We start from the raw sequence: 21,417 nt of genomic DNA, 5'->3' as shown, positions 1-21,417 counted from the left end.
CCGCCCACAAAACATCCGCATACGGACGGTCACAAACACCGACAAAGGGGAGTGGCGTACACTTGAGCGTACGCCACCATACACGGACAGATCCCCTCTTAGCCACGATAACTGGCGTACAACAGAACGTATGCCAAAGTATACGGACGGGTATCGTCCGTTTCCCCACCGACATCTTGCGTATATCTGAGCGTACGCCACATTGCACGGTTGGGTCTCACTTTTTTTTTAATGGAAAACTCAGCGTGTGTCACCGATCGTGAGAGTGAGCGTACGTCTGTGCATGGTGGCATACCCTTCCCATATATGGCACTGGAAATCTTGCCTTTCAACTATAATTAAGACAATTAATTAATTATTCTAACTGTTATTCAATAATTTTTTTCTGTTAACTCAATTGTGTACCTTAATTAATTAAATTAAGTTTGAGTAGTAATCAGCGTTAATTAGCAGACCCAGACGTCAGCTGTCATACGGTATCTCTAGGGGTGGTCTGGAGCTATCTTTGGCATCCGACTGTTTTTGGGCCAGAATGCACGGTGCGTTCGCCGATCGAGGCGGTTGTGGCACCGTGCATTTTGTGTGCACACCCCCGTGTACGCCCATGTTTATGCTCCGTTTTCCTCATTATTCCGGCCGCTCCCCTAAAAACGCCCCCTTGCCGCCCACAATGTCCGTACTCTTGCAGACAGCTTTTTTCGCACGGAGAGACCCGTTCGTGAGCGGAGTGGGGTCGCCGCACCTGTACATTGCGAAAGCTGCGCATGCGCAGATGAAAAAAAACCCTGATCCGCCCGCTTACGGTCCCACCGTAGCGAGCAGAATAAGGCCCATAATGTGTAAGGGGCACTACTGCCTGGCATAATATGTAAGGGGCACTACTGTGTGACATAATGTGTAAGGGGCACTGCTGCATGGCATAATATGTAAGGGGTGCTACTCTGTGGTATACTATGAATTAGAGGTACTATTGTGCGGTGGAATTTAAATTGGGAGTACTACCCCATGACACCATGCACCTTTTTTTTTGTAAGCTTCCCATGTTTAAACTTTGGGGGTTGTACCAATCCTCTTTCAGACAAATAGGGCTCCATGTCTACTTACATCGCTGGCAAATATATATGATTAACGTATTAGAATACAAGTAATAGAACATGCAGTTTGAGTAAATAGTAGTACAGCGTATACGCATCCCAGATAGCAGATTGGGTGTGATTCGTCATATGAATCCAGCCGTATGTTTTTAATAGTGTCCATCTCTCTTTGACACTAGCAATGTCATTCTATGGAAAGGATGAAAGGGCATCCTTTCAGTTATTGCCTCAGGCACCGGTTTAACTGGGAAGTGCTGTAAACACGTCTTCTTTCCTGTGTTACATTTAATTTAAAGTGTGGCAACAACAGACAACCATGGGAATTATCACTGTGATATTTTGCTGTCCCTCTACTCTACAAATCCTTATACAGATACAGTTACTGTGTGTATTCTTATGTATATTTGTCTATCCTGTGCAATTTATATAACATACTTACAATTTTGTGATTTATTAAAGTAAATGTAATATTGCTTCTGGACATACTCTATGCTTCATATATTTTGACAACAACTTAGAAAATCTGCAACTACACACTTAATTAAATACCTTTCACAATAGAATGGCCAATTTTTGGTATCCTCCCCGAATCCCAGAGAATAAAAACAAAGGTAGAATTATTGGTGGGGATAAGTGCGGCAGCTCGCAAGTCTGTTCTACAATAGTGATTAATTTCAAGCCCTCCTACTCTGACCTTGTTCAACAATAAACTACATCATATATTTTAATGGACTGAATAGAAATCACACCACACAAAAATCAGTTAATTAAATATTTTTTTTACAACATGCCAAAGCTACACCAGTACTCCTTATAGTGACTTCCAGAACAGAGTCAAATATTCTCTTCAAAATACAGAATATTATGAGATGAGAATACTTCTAGGAGATCTCCCAATTGGGTACTTGTGAATTATCACGGCGCCCATCACATACCATTGCATACCAGTAAATAAGGTATGCGATGGGATGCGATGCTATATTAAATGACCCGGAATGTACAATTAAATATCGCAAAGCATCGCATTCAAGCAAATGGCATTTTTAATTGTACAAGCACCCTGATGGGCGCTTGCAATGTTTAATGCACCCCCATTGGCAACGCGACCCCCACTATCAACACCAACCCGAAGCGCGGCGAGCGCAGCGAGCCCGCGAGGGGCGGCAGTACGCGGCTTCCAACCTTTTCATACCCCCACTATCCACGTCGGCGCGGAGTTGATTTTAGATAGTGTGGCGAGCGCAGCGAGCCACCGAGCCCGAAGCGTGGCGAGCGGACGCGGATTACTTTACATGTATTCCACGTCCGCTCGCCGCGCTTTGGGCTCAGTGGCTCGCTGTGCACGCCACACTGTCTAAATTCAACTCCACCCTGACGTGGATAGTGGGGGTATGAAAATGTTGGAGGACGCGTACTGCCGCCGATCGCCACGCTTCGGGTTGGCGTTGATAGTGGGGGTGGCGTTGACAATGGGGGTGCATTTAACATTGTAAGTACCCATCAGGGTGCTTGTACAATTAAAAATCGCATTGCATGCCGCTATATTGCATGCAATGTGATGCAATGAGATGCAGTATGAATGAACATTGTGGGGGCCGTGATAATACACAAGTACCCCCAATTTCATAAGATACCTAGATCTAATGGATGAACAAAAGCAAGGGAAACCGCTGGGTTGAGGCCCTACCAATATGTACAAGTATATTTATACTAGTAAGCCCAGCTCAAAGCTGTTACACTTCTGTCCCGGACCGGCCGGGACAGACAGTGTAGACGAGTGCCGGGGGAGACGTTAGCGGCGTCGCACAGCAACGCCCCTGGCTTCCGTCCCCACGGCATCGTCAGCAGGCATCGGGGCGTTGCCGGGCAACGTCCCCGAGCGTCTCCGTCGGCGTGCCGGCGCGCTGAGGTCATGCGCCCGGCAGTGCGGCGCACGTCAGCGTCAGCGGGGATTTTGAATAAAGAGCCGGCGTCTGCCCAGGACAGACGCCGGTTATAGCTTTTGCACCTCAGGGTCTCAAGTGTTCCTGGTTCCCGCTTACCCACTGCTCCTGGTTCCTGTGTCCAGTCGTCCTGTGTCCTGTCGGTCATTCCCAGCCGTGTCCTCCGTTCTGCCTCTTGTCCTCCTGGTGTCCGTGCGTTGTCCTAGCTGTCCGTACCCTGGTTCCCGCTGCCGTTGTCTACTCGGAGCACAGATAAGTGGGGTTTATCCCCAGACTGCCCCTTACTTGTATCTTGATTCTTATGAAACACCTCTGTGTATTGTTACACCTGTTTGGTATAGGTTTGTGTTACATCTCTACGTACAGTATTGTTACGTTTACCCAGTTTGCTATAGAGCTAGGGTGACCTCGCCTTCTTGGGTTAGTTAGTCATCCCCTTGTTCATCTTTGACATTGGTGGCAGCGTTGTCAACTCTCAAGACCTGGTGGCATCGGGGGCGGAGCCTGACTAACGGGCTCTGTCGAACGCGGCTATTATAGGCGAAGCCTAGCACTAGCACGCAGCCATCAATTCCATTCGATGACAACGGAGTTAGGGTTGGCGAGGACTCCCGGATATCATAACATTATAACCGGCCAGACCATACTCTGAGACTGTTGTTGCCCCTACAGCTCAGAGGTTCGGTAGTCGTGGGGAAACCCAATCATGGATCCGTCACAGCAGGCTGCTGCCCACTCTCTTGCAGGACAGATGCACACACTGACGCAGAAATTGCAAGAGCTCACCCTACGGGTAAACTCACACGAGCAACGGTCTCAGTCTAGCTCCTCCTCCGGTGGGAGTCTGGAGCCCAGGTTAAATCTCCCTGACCGTTTTTCAGGTGACCGGTCTTTGTTTTTTTAATTTTAAACAGTCATGTAGGCTTTATTTCAAATTGCGCCCAGGATCTTCTGGTTCTGAGGCTCAACGGGTTGGAATGGTTATTTCACTCCTGCAGGGAGATCCTCAGTCTTGGGCCTTCGGCCTTCCAGATGGTGCTGAGGCTCTCTCTTCTGTGGATGCATTCTTCTCAGCAATGGGGTTATTATATGATGACCCGGACCGGGCGGCCTCGGCCGAGTCAAATCTTAGGGCCCTGCGTCAGGGGCAGGACACAGCTGAGGCATACTGTACTAAGTTCAGACGTTGGGCTATTGATTCTGGCTGGAACGACCCAGCGCTTCGTAGTCAGTTTCGGATTGGGTTATCCGAATCCCTTAAGGATGCATTAGTACAGTACCCCACTCCCAAAGACATTGATGGGATCATGCAGTTAGCCATTAAAGTGGATAGGAGATTTCGGGAGCGGCAGAGAGAAAGACGGTCTGGAGTGTTGCCTTCCTCATCTGTAGACGAGTCTACCGAGGTACCCGGAGACGAGCCTATGCAGTTGGGGGCCACTCGACTATCTTCATCCGAAAAAAACCGCCGACGTCTCAAGGGCCTCTGTTTGTATTGTGGGGGTCCCGGTCATCTTGCTGTTGCTTGTCCGCTGAAGGCGGGAAAAGACAGGGCCTAAGTGATACTTGGGGGGTTCACTTGGGCCTGTCGAGCTTTTCTCCCTCAGATTCTGTATTAATTCAGGTATCAGTCTCTGTTACCGACCGTTCTTGGAACGGATCTGCCTTTGTGGATTGTGGGGCGGCCGGTAACTTTATAGATGAAGGCCTGGTGCAACAATTGGGCCTTATGCCCATACCCCTGGAAAATCCCGTTTCTGTTTGTGGGTTGGATGGCTGTCCACTGTCTAAAGGCGGTATATCTTTTAGGACTCCCTCCCTTCGGCTGTCGGTGGGGGCCCTTCACTCCGAAGATATCACCTTTCTTATTTTTCACTGTCCTCTCACTCCTATAGTCCTGGGGCTGCCCTGGTTGAAAAAACACAACCCTGAATTTAATTGGGAAACTGGTGAGATCACTCGGTGGGGAGGGTCCTGTTCGGATGTTTGTCTCACTCTCCCTCTCCGTGTGATGCACCCCGATTTTCAAGCTCTCCCTCCTCAGTACCGTGATTTTTCAGATGTTTTTTCTAAAAAAGAAGCCAACACCTTGCCTCCTCATCGCCCCTTTGATTGTGCCATTGATTTAGTGCCTAATGCCAGACTTCCTAAGGGTCGTTTATATGCGTTATCCGCACCTGAGTCCCAAGCCGTGGACCTCTACATTAAAGAAAGCCTTGAAAAGGGGTTCATTCGGCCCTCTAAATCACCGGTGGGGGCGGGGTTTTTCTTTGTTGAGAAGAAAGATGGGTCTTTACGGCCCTGTATTGATTACAGAGCCCTTAACAAAATTACGGTAAAAAATTCCTACCCATTACCCCTCATCTCCGTATTATTTGACCAGATTCGGGAGGCAGTGATTTTTTCCAAAATAGACCTCAGGGGGGCCTACAACTTAATCAGAATTAAAAGTGGTGATGAATGGAAGACCGCGTTTAATACCCACTCGGGGCATTTTGAGTATCTTGTGATGCCTTTTGGTCTAGCTAACGCCCCGGCAGTCTTCCAAGACTTTATCAACGAAGTCCTTCGACCGTTTTTAGGGGGTTTTGCCGTAGTTTACTTGGACGACATTCTCATTTTTTCCAAATCTCTTCCTGAGCATCGGCAGCACGTCCGCCTGGTGTTGCAGAAGCTACGGGAGAATCACCTATATGCCAAGTTGGAAAAATGTGAATTCGAAGTGTCACAAGTGACTTTTTTAGGGTATATTATTTCCCCTCAAGGTTTCTCCATGGATCCATCGAAGGTTCAGGCCATTCAATCCTGGGCTCGCCCAACCACGCTCAAGGCCATTCAGCGATTTCTTGGTTTTTCTAACTACTATCGCAAATTTATCCACTCCTTTTCGGACATCGTGGCACCCATAGTGGACTTGACTCGGAAAGGGGCTGACCCAGGACAATGGTCTCAACGGGCGATGGATTCTTTCATAAAATTAAAGAAAGCGTTTTGCTCAGCTCCAATTCTGCACCACCCAGATCCCAGGCTTCCCTTTTTAATCGAAGTCGACGCCTCTGATGTGGGGGCTGGAGCAGTCCTGTCTCAGAAGGGTCCACTGGATCTAAAGATTCATCCATGCGCTTACTTCTCCCGCAAATTCTCTCCAGCCGAGAGAAATTATGATGTAGGCAATCGTGAGTTATTGGCCATCAAATGGGCGTTTGAGGAGTGGCGTCACTGGCTTGAGGGAGCTCAGCATACCATCACCGTGATCACCGATCACAAGAATCTCTCTTATATTGAGTCCGCCAAACGCCTTAACCCACGACAGGCTCGGTGGGCACTGTTCTTCACCAGATTCCGGTTTATCATCACCTTTAGGCCGGGATCTAAGAACGTGAAGGCGGATGCCCTCTCCCGCAGTTTTCAGACTTTCCAGGGGTCTGAGGTGAAAGCATCTCCCATTGTCCCTTGCTCAGTAATCATGGCGGGCCTAACCCAAGATTTAGCCACCTTAGTCATTGCTGCCCAAGCGTCGGCTCCTCAACAGACCCCACAAGACCGTTTATTTATTCCCCAGAAATTACGGCAGGCGGTTCTCAGGGACTTTCACTCGGCAAAAAGCTCCGGGCATCCAGGTATTGCCAAAACTTTTGAACAGTTAGCCAGGACTGTTTGGTGGCCCTCTATGAGGCAAGATGTCGACAAATTTGTGGCCTCATGTCTGGTCTGTGCGCGACACAAATCGTCTCGACAGTCTCCTATTGGGCCGCTGTTCCCCTTGTCCATTCCCAAGAAACCATGGTCCCATATTTCTATGGACTTTATAGTTGACCTGCCTCCGTCTAGCAAGTTCACCACCATCTGGGTTACTGTGGATAGATTTTCCAAAATGGCTCACTTTACTCCATTACATGGGCTTCCTACTGCAAAAATCCTAGCAAATTTATTCATCACCAACATCTTTAGGCTTCACGGACTCCCGGTCGATATTGTCTCAGATAGAGGTTCCCAGTTCGTGGCCAGGTTTTGGAGACAGTTTTGTGCAGCCTTAGGGATTCAGGTCAGTCTCTCCTCTGGCTATCACCCGCAGTCGAATGGACAGACCGAGAGGGTCAACCAGGCTTTGGAACAATACCTCCGCTGTTTCGTTTCAAAGTGCCAGGACAATTGGGCTGAGCTTATTCCATTAGCAGAGTTCGCATACAACAACTCTTATCATTCAGCCATCAAGAGCTCTCCTTTTTTCTGCAACTCAGGTTTGCACCCCAAATGTAGTTCATTCATGCCCCCGGTTGATCCGTCAAGATCCTCGTCCACTGTCTCGTTTTTTAGGAAAGCCTGGAAGAATGTACACATAGCCCTTAGACAGTCCTCAGCCCGGTCTAAGATTTTCTTTGATAGGCACAGGAGACCGTGTCTCTTTAAAGTGGGTCAGAGAGTATGGTTATCCACACGTCATATTAGACTTCGACAGCAATGTCCCAAGTTGGGTCCCAGGTTTATCGGTCCATTTCCGATTATCGGACAAATTAACCCTGTGGCATTCAGACTTCAGCTTCCCAGGTCTCTGCGCATCAATAATGTCTTTCATTGTTCCCTGCTCAAACCTGTCATCGGAACCCTTCCATCCAGCTCTACACGTACTCAAAGACCTGTCTTGGTTCGAGGGCATAAGGAGTATGTGGTGGAACATATCTTGGATTCCAAGGTAGTCAGGGGTCAGCTCAAGTTTCTTGTCCACTGGAAGGGGTTTTGAGATGAGGAAAGATCTTGGGTCCCAGAAAAGTTTTTGCATGCGCCCCGACTAAGAGCGGAGTTCTTTAGAAAATTTCCCTGGAAACCGGGTTCTAAGGGTTCGGTGACCCCTCCTCAAGGGGGGGGTACTGTTACACTTCTGTCCCGGACCGGCCGGGACAGACAGTGTAGACGAGTGCCGGGGGAGACGTTAGCGGCGTCGCACAGCAAGGCCCCTGGCTTCCGTCCCCACGGCATCGTCAGCAGGCATCGGGGCGTTGCCGGGCAACGTCCCCGAGCGTCTCCGTCGGCGTGCCGGCGCGCTGAGGTCATGCGCCCGGCAGTGCGGCGCACGTCAGCGTCAGCGGGGATTTTGAATAAAGAGCCGGCGTCTGCCCAGGACAGACGCCGGTTATAGCTTTTGCACCTCAGGGTCTCAAGTGTTCCTGGTTCCCGCTTACCCACTGCTCCTGGTTCCTGTGTCCAGTCGTCCTGTGTCCTGTCGGTCATTCCCAGCCGTGTCCTCCGTTCTGCCTCTTGTCCTCCTGGTGTCCGTGCGTTGTCCTAGCTGTCCGTACCCTGGTTCCCGCTGCCGTTGTCTCCTCGGAGCACAGATAAGTGGGGTTTATCCCCAGACTGCCCCTTACTTGTATCTTGATTCTTATGAAACACCTCTGTGTATTGTTACACCTGTTTGGTATAGGTTTGTGTTACATCTCTACGTATTGTTACGTTTACCCAGTTTGCTATAGAGCTAGGGTGACCTCGCCTTCTTGGGTTAGTTAGTCATCCCCTTGTTCATCTTTGACATTGGTGGCAGCGTTGTCAACTCTCAAGACCTGGTGGCATCGGGGGCGGAGCCTGACTAACGGGCTCTGTCGAACGCGGCTATTATAGGCGAAGCCTAGCACTAGCACGCAGCCATCAATCCCATTCGATGACAACGGAGTTAGGGTTGGCGAGGACTCCCGGATATCATAACAAAAGCAAATACTTCAAAAGCTAGTAGATGTAGTTTCCCCTTCTACCAACAGATGGCACTGTAAGCACGGTCAAAGCAAATGCTTCCAAAGCTAGTAGATGTAGTTTCACTTGCTGCCAACAGATGGTAGTGTTTTGGGGCGACACGGCCACTCTATATATTATATATACATACACACACACAGCTTAGTGTGGGTTTGTTCGGCCATACCATATGGACAATGAAACAATAAACTGGGGTGCACTCCTGAAAGGTATATAGATGTAAAGAGTCCTTCCAGTGCGGCGGCACTGGGTGAATCCAGAGGCGGCACTCCACAGACTTTTAGAGGTACAAAAACTGATTTATAAAACAAGTGATAAAGTGACAGTCATAATGTAAACAGTTTAGAGGCTGAGGCCCCTTCGTCAGGACGTCTGACAGTTGAAAAATGCACTTTTCAACTGTTAGTTATCCTGATGAAGGGGCTTTGGCCTTGAAACTGGGTTTTTCTTTTTTACAATTTTACATCTAGCCAATTACATTGGGAGAGGTCCATGTTAAGGAATATAATAGTTTATAAAATATTACTTATTATTATTATTATTATTATTATTATTAGGTTACAATAATGATAGATTATACTGTTATGTCATATATCCAGATTTCACGTTTTCTGTCATTACTGTTAATACCAGATGTTCCTTTTCTTTTTTCTTATGAATGCTGTACTGAATACTGTATATGGGAACTGATACTGTGGGTGATATTTAATAGGATGAGAGATTCAGAAAGTGAGAGATTTGGTAAGAAATCTGCAGTGTTTGTAAAGCGGCAATCATTTACACAAACTGGTTTTACAGTGTAAATGATTGTTGCTTTAAAAAAACTGGAGATTTCTTACCAAATCTCTCAGTTTCTGAATCTCTCATCCTATTACATTTCCCCCATAATCTCAATAAATATATACTGTATTTAAAAAAAATTTAAAATTACCTTTTTCTTGGAAGCTTCTGATTTCTTTGACATGTTTCTTAACTTTTTATGCAAGTGGTTAAGAACCTAGAACATTAAGAAATATATATTAACGTTGTTCAATGAATGTTTATACAAAGCGTGTAAACACCAACCCACACACCCACTCAAACAAACAGAGAGGGGTATACAGAAAGAGAGACAGTAGTTAATTATTTTTTACCTCCACATACAACCTTTGTATTTTTTGATGCTTTCACAGAGTTCTTTTTATGTAATTTCTTTGAACTTTTGTATTTCAGAAAAATAGTTTAGTGGTTACCACCATTATTTAAAGTCATTCAGAGTCCATGCAGTACATCTAGATGATGTATTCATTCATTCATCCTTTTCTTCTCTGTGCACTATTTAGTACTCATCATAACATTTTGTATTGAGCTATGCAGCCCATTTACTGCTTTATGAGGGTATACATGAAAGAGACATTTTGAGTATTTAAATAGACTGAGTACACCATGTTAATTCTAGGCTGTTTCTTTTAAGTAAGTTAAACAATTTGACAATGTTGAAATATAAAGCAATACAAAATATACATCTGAAAGCAGTGTGTCTGGAATTCAAATACAGGGTCCCATTTATCATAGAATAACAACACCAGTGAAATACTTAATTTGGTATCACTGTGATACAAATAAAAATGTAGCTGGTATTTAGCAATACTTACTTAGCAATACTTACCTTTCAGTGTCTGGCAAGGTCCAGTTCTATCTCCTACCTCAGTGGTGTACGCAGCTCTCTTATTGGCAGCCTAACTATGCCAGCACCGGGCTGCTTGATCACATGCATTTGTGATGTTCAGTCTGTCAGCAGGAACCCTGCATTACCTAGAAGACTTTTCTGAAGGCCAAAAGGCAGTATTTGGTTCCCATTGTCAGCAATGGGGACGATATCGCTCTTGCCAATAACAATAGATATTGAAAATGGTACATGGGCAAACAGCGGTAAACAGTTTACTGCTGTTTGATGAATACTGAGAGTAGGAGTGGGTGCTAAAGGGTCATCTATCATTGTTAAATGGGGCCCAAAGTACTCTATGTTCTGTATAAATGGGTCTCCATGGCTTTTTTGTTTGTCAAGTTGTGTCAATGGTAGAAATCAGTAAAATAACATGCTAATAACATTAAACTACATTAACCCCTTCCCGACATTTGACGTACATTTACGTCATGGTCGGGATGTACTTCCCGACGCATGGCATAAATGTACGTCATGCATTTAAAGTGTCACCGCGTCTATAGACGCGGTGACAGAGGGGAGATGGCTGCTGTCCCTGACAGCAGACATCTTCCCTCATTGCCCAGGGGGGGCAGCGATGCCCCCCCCATCGGCGATCGCTGCGATTGGCTGTTCAAATGTGAACAGCCAATTGCAGCGTTTTCTGTGTTCTGTGTATAATTTTGTCTCTGCTGCCCCCTAGTGTCCAAAAAAATTAAAAGGAGGTTGAAATAATGATTGTGACATTAAATACACATTTGTTCTTTATTAGTTATTAACTATTTTGAGTGGTATGATTATTTGTCTCACAAGCAGAAAATTTAACGTTTTGCAAATCGCAAAATTTTCCATTTTTTTACGACATTTTGGTATTTTTCACAAATAAACACAGACTGTATCGACCAAAATTTACCACTAACTTAAAGTACAATGTGTCACGAGAAAACAATCTCAAAATCACTGGGATAAGTAAAAGCAATAAAAAGTGATCCCCACATAAAGTGATACATGTCAGATTTGAAAAAAAAGGGCTCTGTCAGGAAGGCAAAAACAGGCTGCGGCGGTAAGGGGTTAAAATATGTAACATAAGCGTGCTGTTCAGAGATCATATTAAAGTGTAAACAATATTTATAAAATAGTACAGCAATAATTATATTAGTTTTTTCAAACCTTTTTAATGAAAGTATAGCAAATTTAAAATAAACTCTATGCAGAAACAGGGATTATCTGCAGCGCTGGGTTAATGTGCAATTCTTTATATGGGGTTCGCAGGTTTTCAAAATTAACAGATTATTCCAGAAGTTTTTTCTTCTTTTACTTAAAAAAAAACTTTTATTTATGAAGCCAATATATATGCAAAAAAACTTTTGCCAAAGATATAAGTAAAAAACTTTTCCCAAAGATATGAATAAAAAATTGCAAAAAATACAAAATATAAAACACAGTATACAGTCTCGTTCCTTGCAGAAAAAAAGTTTTAAAATAGGCTCACCGGACCTCTCGGGGGCAGAATCTCCTACAACTTCTCTTGAGAAAGACCCAAGATTTTGAAACTAGTAGATGAGCAGCTGGAGATTGGAGCTCACAGAAAAGTAAAAAGCCGCCAGACACAAGGGAGCAGTACCGGGGTATATACAATTGCACCCCGAGAGGCTCACATACATTCAAGTGAAGCCTGGGAGGGGTATCCAGATAACATCGGAGCCCCACAGCATACATTTAAAGATCAGCGTCCCGGTGACCCTGCCAGACTGCGAGCGCAGGCAGGTGCTGGCTGGTGAGAGGAACGCAGGCTGTGTGTTCTTTTTGCTCTAAGGATTACCTGTCCCTATCTCCTACACACGAGGGAATACTTTATCCAAACACAGGGAAAACCCGAAGGGTCACCACAGTGGCAGTGAGGTGCCTGAAGGGAAGAGTACCAGTGAAGGAGGAAGTGGTAGGAGATTCTGCCCCCGAGAGGTCCGGTGAGCCTATTTTAAAACTTTTTTTCTGCAAGGAATGAGACTGTATACTGTGTTTTATATTTTGTATTTTTTGCAATTTTTTATTCATATCTTTGGGAAAAGTTTTTTACTTATATCTTTGGCAAAAGTTTTTTTGCATATATATTGGCTTCATAAATAAAGGGTTTTTTTTAAGTAAAAGAAGAAAAAACTTCTGGAATAATCTGTTAATTTTGAAAACCTGCGAACCCCATATAAAGAATTGCACATTAACCCAGCGCTGCAGATAATCCCTGTTTCTGCATAGAGATTGTCCATTGAAATAATCATTGATTGAATATTTTCACCTGGGATTCAGCAGCTGCAGGGGGAGAGCGCTTGAGACTGTGTGGACTGACTTTTTTAAAGAAAATGTAAAATAAAGTTCCATCAAATGGAGAAATTGTATCAAAAAATGCCAAGCATCAGCAGCTCCCGCCTTTGAGGAGGAGGTGGGCTGCCACTGACTAGTGCCCTGTAGGAGAGACATAGCCACTGGCCGGTTCCTGGAATCAGCAGAATGTAGCTGATGGGTGCCAGGATAGGCGCATTAGCAGTCAAGTGGTGGCTTGATTGCACATGCGCAAACACCTGGCTCCTATGGGCTGCATAAGCTAAAAGAAAAGGGAAATGAAAGAAAAGGTATATCCAAATAAGCTCAAACATGCTGTCAAAATGCTTTAACAGAGGTTCTTGTGGCCCACCAGCCTCCTGGGTTTAATAGCTTTAGAATTCTGGATCTAGTGAACCTCTTGTCTGATGTTGCAACCGGGATTAGTATTTATATACCCACTTATGTTATCTTTGAATTTGTTCTGAAAATGGGCAAAACTATATGCACTGCAGGTGGGGCAGATGCAGGTGGGGCAGATGTAGCATGTATAGAGAGAGTTAAATTTGTGTGAGTTATTTTGTTTCTGTGCAGGGTAAATACTGGCTGCCTTGTTTTTACACTGCAATTTAGATTTCAGTTTCTAAACACCCCACCCAAACTTAACTCTCTCTGCACATGTTACATCTGCCCCACCTGAAGTGCACATGCTTTTGTCCATTTTGAGAACAAATTTGTACTGCAATCAGATCTGAAAAGGGGCCAAAGACACAACCATTGGATGCAGATCACTCAAACGTTGACCTTTCTGGTAAACCTGTTGTCAAGCAGCGTGGCAGCAGGTAGCTGCTGGAGTCATTCTAACTGGATTGCACAATGCCTATCTTGTGGACCAAACTTATGGGATGATATTTAACCCATTTAAACTGATGTTAGGGGTTTTGACGCCACATCATATGTATTCATTTTATTGGTTTAGGTTTTTGATAAATACATTATTCCCAAAAGATTAACTACTCCAGATAAATACTGTATTTACACTTTTTCAAATACAGTATACCATTAGATGGCTTTTGGGGAAGTTATGTCCTTACAGGGCTTGGTCAGCTCCAGAACATCAATAGAACCTCTTGAAACTTTTTAATTCATTGCACAACCGCCATTTGTATCCAGTTTGAACCCGAAAGAGATGAACCACTACTTATAGTATTTGAACATACTGTATCAAGTACTTACTTTGTTACTTATTTTCCTAAGAATACTGTATGTGACTTTCATACAACAGATTGTTTTCACCTACCGTTCATTTTTTTCCATTCGTTGCGCATAATGGTCTCTCCATTTTGTTTTTCTTTCTGGCTATAGTAGAATATATTTTGGGGTCTTATTGAGCTATATAAGGTGTTGTTGAGTATCTGAATACAATTTATGATTAGTTTACTAAAACAACGGAAGTCCCAATCCTATGACTCAGCTTTAGTTATTGTAAAGGGTTTGTGGAAACATTGCATTAAGCCTGGGTCAAGATTTTTAAAACAGCAGTTCTCTGTTTTCTCTCTGTTGAGATTGATGCCCTTTTGTAACATAAATCTAGGCATGATTCAGTAGCATTGTTTCTTGTAGGTCTAAAGTTACTGAGTCAGCTGTTTTTTTAAGTGTGCTATATCATTGGCACTTCAATCTGGGATTTTCGGTTTACTGTTTGGTTCCAGGTGTGCCCTGTAGCAATCTCAAAATATATACTGTAAATGTTCTTTTTATATTAATGCATAAACGAATGGAGATCTCAGCCAGCCCACAGGATTTTGTGTCTGATTTATGCTGGGTACACACCAGGACGACTAGGGCTCGATCCCCACAATCTAGATCCAATTCCGATCAATTGGATGTAGATTGTGTGCTGATTGGGCCCTTTTCTGACCTGGTGTGGACCGATACCGATCCGATGCGCGGTCCCGCGGGTCAGTCGTTATTCAGATCCTACCTGCTGCAGGTAGGATCTCAATGACGACCATACAGCAGGGTGCGGGTCGCCATCGGATCGGACCCGCTCACGGTGCACATCGTGAGCGGGTCGTGCCCCCCCGCGTCACCGTGAGCGGGTCGGACGAAACACTGACGACCCGCTCACGATGTGCATCGTGAGCGGGTCGTCCTGGTGTGTACCCTACATTAGACACCATCCAGACAGATTGAAAACCGTCCGTGTCCAAGTCTGCAAATAACTTGCAAAAATATAGCCATTCTCCAGCCAGCTTCAAATCCACGCGCAACTTACTCTCCATCTAATGATATTCCCAGTCTGTGCAAGTGTGCAAAACTCTGATCATTCCACAACTCTGCGACAGAGACAGGCTTGAGTACACCTGTGTTTTTCTGGAAACTCACAGAAAATATCCGGTTACCACCCCCCCAGGATATGGTTGTTAGGTCGGCCCAAGAACGGTTGACACACCTTAGGACGACACTAGAAGGTTGACAGGCAGAAGGTCCTCAGGGACTGAAGGTCGACAGTGTCCTTAGGTTGACCTACGGAAGGTCGACAATGCAGAAGGTTGACACAGGTTTTTATATTTTTCCAAGCTGTTTTGCCTCTCGCATTTGCGCTACGAACCATACTTATGCACAGTCATTTGATAATCAATCGACTTGCAAATTCGCATAACAGCGATCAGCTTTGAACAAACCCCTTAGTCCTCAATAATAAGACATAAACTTGAACAAAGAAAACTGCAGGTTTTCTTCAGGTTAGTTTTATCTTCGAAAAAAACCCTGTATTGAATCATATACAGTATGATTGTACACCCCCTATCGCACTGTAAAACCGACTCCAGTTTTCAAGCACTGTACAGATATTTAGAATCTTCACATATTTCTATATTTATATTTAAAAATTGCATATATTTTTAAAAACATTGCATGAGTTCTTCCACCCCCCAACTGATAATCATCCCTAGGCCTTAAATCCTAGGCTGCTACTAAAAAAATTGGACTAGGATTTAAAAGCCAAGGAGATAGAATCATAGAGGGAAGGTCTGCAGTTTTGGGCCCCCACAATACTGTTCAAGACAGACCTAGTTCAGTTAACATCATGGTTGGTTTGCTGATGGTATTGGGCCTGCAAAAAAACTCAGCTGGAATAAGTGGGTAGGGCGGGGAGTGGCCCCTCAGGGACTTAAGGCTCCATACAATAGTGAGATGGATTGGGCCAATAAATCGGACCAAATCTCATGTTTTGACATCCCTTCGGAAGGTTGGACCGGCTGCACTTAACATTTAATAAATCTTATGTGCAGCCTCTGGACGGGGGATGCTGAGAGCCAGACCAGAGAGGAGGGACGGGGCAGCGGACATAGTGGAAGTGGACGCTGGCGAGCCGGTGAGGGTAACGGTGAGCTGGGCAGGAGGAGCAGGGAGCTGCAAGAAAGAAAATCCCAATACAAATGAATGTATGGGCTTTCTGTTCCCCTGCCCACCGCCTCTATGTCCGCCTCTATGTGCACCGCCCCCCTACTCCCTCCAACTTGCAGCTCCCTGCTCCCCCTGCCAGGCTCTCCATTCCCCCTCGCCGGCTCACTGGCACCCCCTGCTTCCTCCACATGCAGCTTACCGGGAGTTGCATACGATAAATTGCATGTGATTTATCATATGCAAAATTGGCACATGAAGTGCCTAATCGTGTGTCCCCTCCCGGGGAGCTGCCGGGGAAATCAGGTCCTACTTGTTCTTAGGACATGTTGTACTAATGTATGGGGCCTTCAGAGTCTCTATCCACGTACAGACAGATACCCTGAGTCACTCCAAAGATGGCCACTGCCTTGTTGGAGACAGATGGCAGAAATGTTACTGCGCCTCTAGTGCCTTACAGTGGAGTGCAGAGGGAACAGCGCTACACAAAAATCTGGAATCCCAGGAGCGCTGGCGCCGCTGTACTCTTGGAGCTCAGGTGGTTATTTAAAGGGGCAATGAAATACAAGGCATTGTTTTGTCTTTTAAGGGATTGCCCCTTTTAAAAAAGTATGAGTTGGCTGGCATCCCGCAGAATCGCTGAACTCGGGCAGCTATATTTACCGCCCTATAAATTTAAATCGGAACTAAAAATAACCAACCAGAGAAGTATGAAAGCATAAATGATTAATTTGCTTGACCATTTCCTAGTGCAGAAAAATATAACCAAGGTTTCAAATCATAATTTAATATCATGTCCTATCATATAACCATAAAATAACAATAAACATCCATTATTAATGTAGTAGATTTCATGAAATGTGTGCAGTTGTGATTTTCAATTAGATTTAATATATTTAGACTTAATGATAAATGTTAAGATACAATATAGGAATAAATATTTAATGAATGTATTTCCTCTTGGCACAGCCTAGCTTTTAGCCAGGCATTCCATGAAGAAACAAAATTTAGTATATTCAATATATTTAATTAAACTCATTTAAAGTTCCTCCTTATAACAAAATTGTATTCTTTCAGGGTTTCAGCAATCATGTAACAGAACCCCATGTGGATACATCAAACATTTCCATTAATTGGCACGGACAAATATATTAGGAAGGTGTCAGCCTATCAGCAGGTGTACACATTATGACTGTGGAAAGGTATCATGTTAAAACAAGTATCTGCCGATGTGAGAATTGCATGATAAACAGCAGGGAACTTTTGATTTATACCCCTTTCACATCGCACTTTTAAAACGGTATATTGCCGTTTTTTTCCCTTTTTAAAACGTTTAAGGGTGCACTGTGAATGCACCACAGGCAATTTACCGTTTTAAATTAACTGGCATTTCGAACCGTGTAAAAAGCAGAGTCCTACACGGTTCCTTGCCGTTTTTTGTGCAATGTGAATGTGTACAGTTTGTCTGAAACGGTATTTCAGGCAAACAGCACAAGCACAAGCACAATCCCACTGCTATACAATAGGTGCGCGCCAGTGGTGTCCAGGTGTGCACCACTGGCGCAGCACCTCTACGGGACACCCCCGTGACCACCTTCTGTCCCCCCAGTCATTGTCCCCCCCCCCTGTACCTGTGCTCCGGCGATCGGTACGCCGGAGCTTCTCTGACCCGCCCGCCAGCCAGCCCAGCCCGTCCGACAGCCTGTCACTCATTTTACAGTGACGTCGGCGGCAGGCTCGGGTATGGTCGGCCAGGCTCGGGGGGACTCGGAGTCCTTCCGAGCAGCGAACATCCCCCAGCCTGCCGCCGACGTCACTGCTAAATATGACAGGCGCCGCGGCTTAGGCAGGGGGGACTCGGGGAGAGAGGCAGCAAGGAAGCTCCGGCGTACTAACGCCGGAGCGGAGGCGAGGGGGGCGGGCTGCTTCTGGCTTTCTGTGGTGGGTTTTGCTGGGGCAGGATAAACCTGCCCTGGTAGGTTTGTCCTGCCCCAGTAAAACCCACCACTCAAGGGGTTAAAGGACGCCTGTACCCCAAATTCTTAGCACAGGCAAAAGGCACACATAGCACTTGAAACGTGTTCTGGATGAAACGTTTCAAGTGCTATGTGAATGACACGTAACCGGTATTTAAAACGGTAATCTGGGTCACTGTTAAGGCTCTGACCCGTTTTAATTACCGTTTTAAAATACCGGTTATTAAACCGTGTCTGCGATGTGAAAGGTGTATTAGTTAGCATCACATTGCATGATATGAACTGACTTTTATTTTAATGAAATTGGACAGCAATTTAACACCCACACATAAGAAATAACCTTGTTATATTATCTACTATTAACTTTGCATCATCATTTATAGTTAGATATAAGCTGATTAGTTAGGTTGTTTAGAGTCCCAGAAGTTCTGTTCAGCATTGTTTGGCTGGAACACTGTATTTCTAAAATATTGTGATGTAAACAGATATGAAAATGTAGGTTACCTGCTGATCAGGCCTGGTTTCACACAGGTCTCAAGGTTTAAATAATAAAATCTTATTAAGGGCCAGATGTACTAAGCTTGAAAATTGATAAAATGGAGAGTGATAAATAGCCAGCTAATCAGCTCCTACCTGCCATGTCACAGACTGTGTTTGCAAAATGTGAGACAGGAGCTGATTGGTTGGTGGTTTATCACTCTCCATTTTATCACTTTTTAAGGCTTAGTACATTTCGCCCTAAGTGTGTCACCCAGGGTAATCCTATGCAGCGGGTCCAAGATAGATGCCTCACCTAGTAAGTTTTGAGGTCGGAATACACAACCCATTAAAGTTATTACCTAAAAATGCCTATATTAGTCCTGTATTAAGCTAAATGTGCGCCCACGTTTTTTTTTTATATGTCAGTATTGCTTGTCTATTGCTTATATTACTTAAATCCCCCGTATTGTATTCCCACCCTCTGCTTTTAGTGGCTGTAAAGCTCATTGGGCTTTAACAAGAGATAAATGCAAGGGTGATAAAGAGAGATAAACGTCCAGCCAATCAGCTCCTTGCTGACCTTTTTCAAACACAGCCTGTAACATGGCAGTTAGCAGGTGATTGGCTGGACGTTTATCTCTATCACCCTTTTTATCTCTTGTTAAGGCTTAATACATATGTGTCCTATTGGAGAAAGAGTGATATTTATTATTAATTATTATTATTATTATTATTATTATTATTATTATTATTATTATTATTATTATTATTATTATTATGTAAAAGGCCCCATTGTGCAGAGAATCACACTTTTAGATGTAGAAATCGGTTGTGGATTATTAGATGGACATTGTCTAGAGAGACAGTCAGTAAGTCTATCCCAAAAGGTCCACATGCAATATTTTGACAGGGTCAAAAGGCCAACATGGTAAATGTCAACAGGGTCAAAATGTCTACATAATAAATACCTTTGTATGCACATTGCACTGTTGAATTGATCAGTAAATCAATAAATAATTATTAATCAGGCATAACCAGCCTCAGTGCTAGAAAGCCTTTTCTAGTTTCCAAAGAAACATGAAGATTATGGGCTGCTTAATTCAGAGATGTGTGCAAAGTCAGGTTAGTTTTAGATTCCTTTAAAATCACTAAAAATCGATTAATATTAATTAAAAAATCAATATAAACAGCTAAAATTGTGTAATTTGCTGTTTACATGCAATTTAAAACCCAAGTTTGTTTTATTTAAATCCACATTCTGAGCTGACAGCAAACACGAGCTGGGATGTGTCTCCACTTGGAAACCCAAAGTGATTCCGAACTGAGAGGCAGATTTATTAAGCTCGGTGAAGTGATAAACTGTCTGGTTTTTATCACCGGCCCATCAGTTCCTACCTGTGAAGTTACAGGCTTGGTTTGAAAAATGACAGGTAGGAACTGATTGGCCAGTGATAAAAAACAGACACTTTATCACTTCACCGAGCCTAATAAATCTACCCCTGAGACTTAATTTGACTGGGCAAGCTCGTTTTCTGGAAAACTGAACCACACATCTCTAGTTTCCAGTGGCAGGCCTACAATTTTAGAACCCCAAAGCTTGAACTGTTATGAGAGTTCCTATGCAACCAGGAATAATAAGGCAACATTAACAAGGTCCAAATGTCTACATCTCACAGCGATCCCCCCTTTAATAATCACCTAACAGCACCCCACTCCAGTATTGAGCTCACAGATAACCAATTTTAAAAATCACCTCACAGAATCCCTACTTAATTAAACACATCTCAACAATAACTTACATTAACTCACGTTAACATTACATTAACTTACCCCCCCCCCCCCCCTCATTAAAAAACACTTGACATTTGCTGTCCCTGAGCCAGCAAAATTACCCTATTAGATTACTTTTTTTCACAGCTCCTTCTCACCTTTCATTGCTCCAAACCTCCTTCCTAGGACAGGCCCTCTCAAGCTCTGCCATTCCTGAAAATGTCACAAAGAGAAGCTCTGCAGGCTGTCGTGAAATGTAGTTTCAAACGGATGCACATTTCATGAGTGCAAATCACAGAGCTACATACCTTTCAACTGTACCGAATTTGCAGGTACAGTACCGTTTTTTAACAGTCTGTACCGGCAAATTGCAGTTGTACCGAATGTAACGCTTTTTCAGCGGTCACATTCGCTGCATAATGTAGATAACCGTCATCCTTTCCCTGGCTCCGTGGGCTGCCTGGACCAACAGACTGCGCTGGCTGAGCTATCCCCTCTCCTCCCCTCATGACATCACGAGCCGGCAACGCTCACCTGCCACTCATGGGAAATCTGCATCACTGACTGAGTGAGGGGTACGGTGGCCAGCCCCGGCGCTCGCCGGACACAAACTGTGGGTGATCATCTTGCATGGCCGCCAGCGATATCATCGGAGGTCGGAGCCAGCTGCCAGCACACACTGTAGTGAAGTGCAGCAAGTGTGGCTCTGGCTGTAACTTTCCCCGGCTCCGTGTTTTGACGAGTGACTCTTCTGCTGCAGGCTGCAGCTCATGTCACATGTTGGTTTGGTGGGCTGCTGGCATATTAAATAAGTATATTTAATATACTTATTTATTAAATGTATATTAAATATACGGTACTTGTTTCCTAGCACGGCCACAAATCTTGGCCATCGGGGGTAATTTTAGTGGCCTGCGACGCGACCGACGCGATGCCCCCGATTTTTCCATTGAAATGCATTGAAAACAGTGAAAAATCGGGTCGGTCGCGTCGTGTGCACC

The 21,417-nt window shown here is 44.5% G+C and overlaps 1 protein-coding gene and 1 long non-coding RNA gene across 4 annotated transcripts in view; one reads left to right on the top strand and one right to left on the bottom strand.

Annotated features, from left to right (window-relative positions):
- Positions 1-21,417, bottom strand: part of GALR1 (galanin receptor 1) — a 199,430-nt gene that overhangs the window by 52,215 nt on the left and 125,798 nt on the right. For both annotated transcript variants that reach the window (XM_083187764.1, XM_083187765.1), the window contains exon 3: positions 9,714-9,779. In XM_083187764.1, the coding sequence (XP_083043890.1) occupies positions 9,714-9,779 (66 nt within the window). The remainder of the gene's footprint in view (positions 1-9,713; positions 9,780-21,417) is intronic.
- Positions 1-21,417, top strand: part of LOC146080453 (uncharacterized) — a 117,410-nt gene that overhangs the window by 25,955 nt on the left and 70,038 nt on the right. The window lies entirely within an intron of this gene.

The sequence above is a fragment of the Crinia signifera genome, chromosome 5, assembly GCF_055691185.1.
Source record: "Crinia signifera chromosome 5, ASM5569118v1, whole genome shotgun sequence".
In the NCBI taxonomy this organism is placed as follows: domain Eukaryota; kingdom Metazoa; phylum Chordata; class Amphibia; order Anura; family Myobatrachidae; genus Crinia; species Crinia signifera.
The sequence above is the reverse complement of the archived record's forward strand: the minus strand, read 5'-3'. Positions and strand labels throughout refer to the sequence as shown.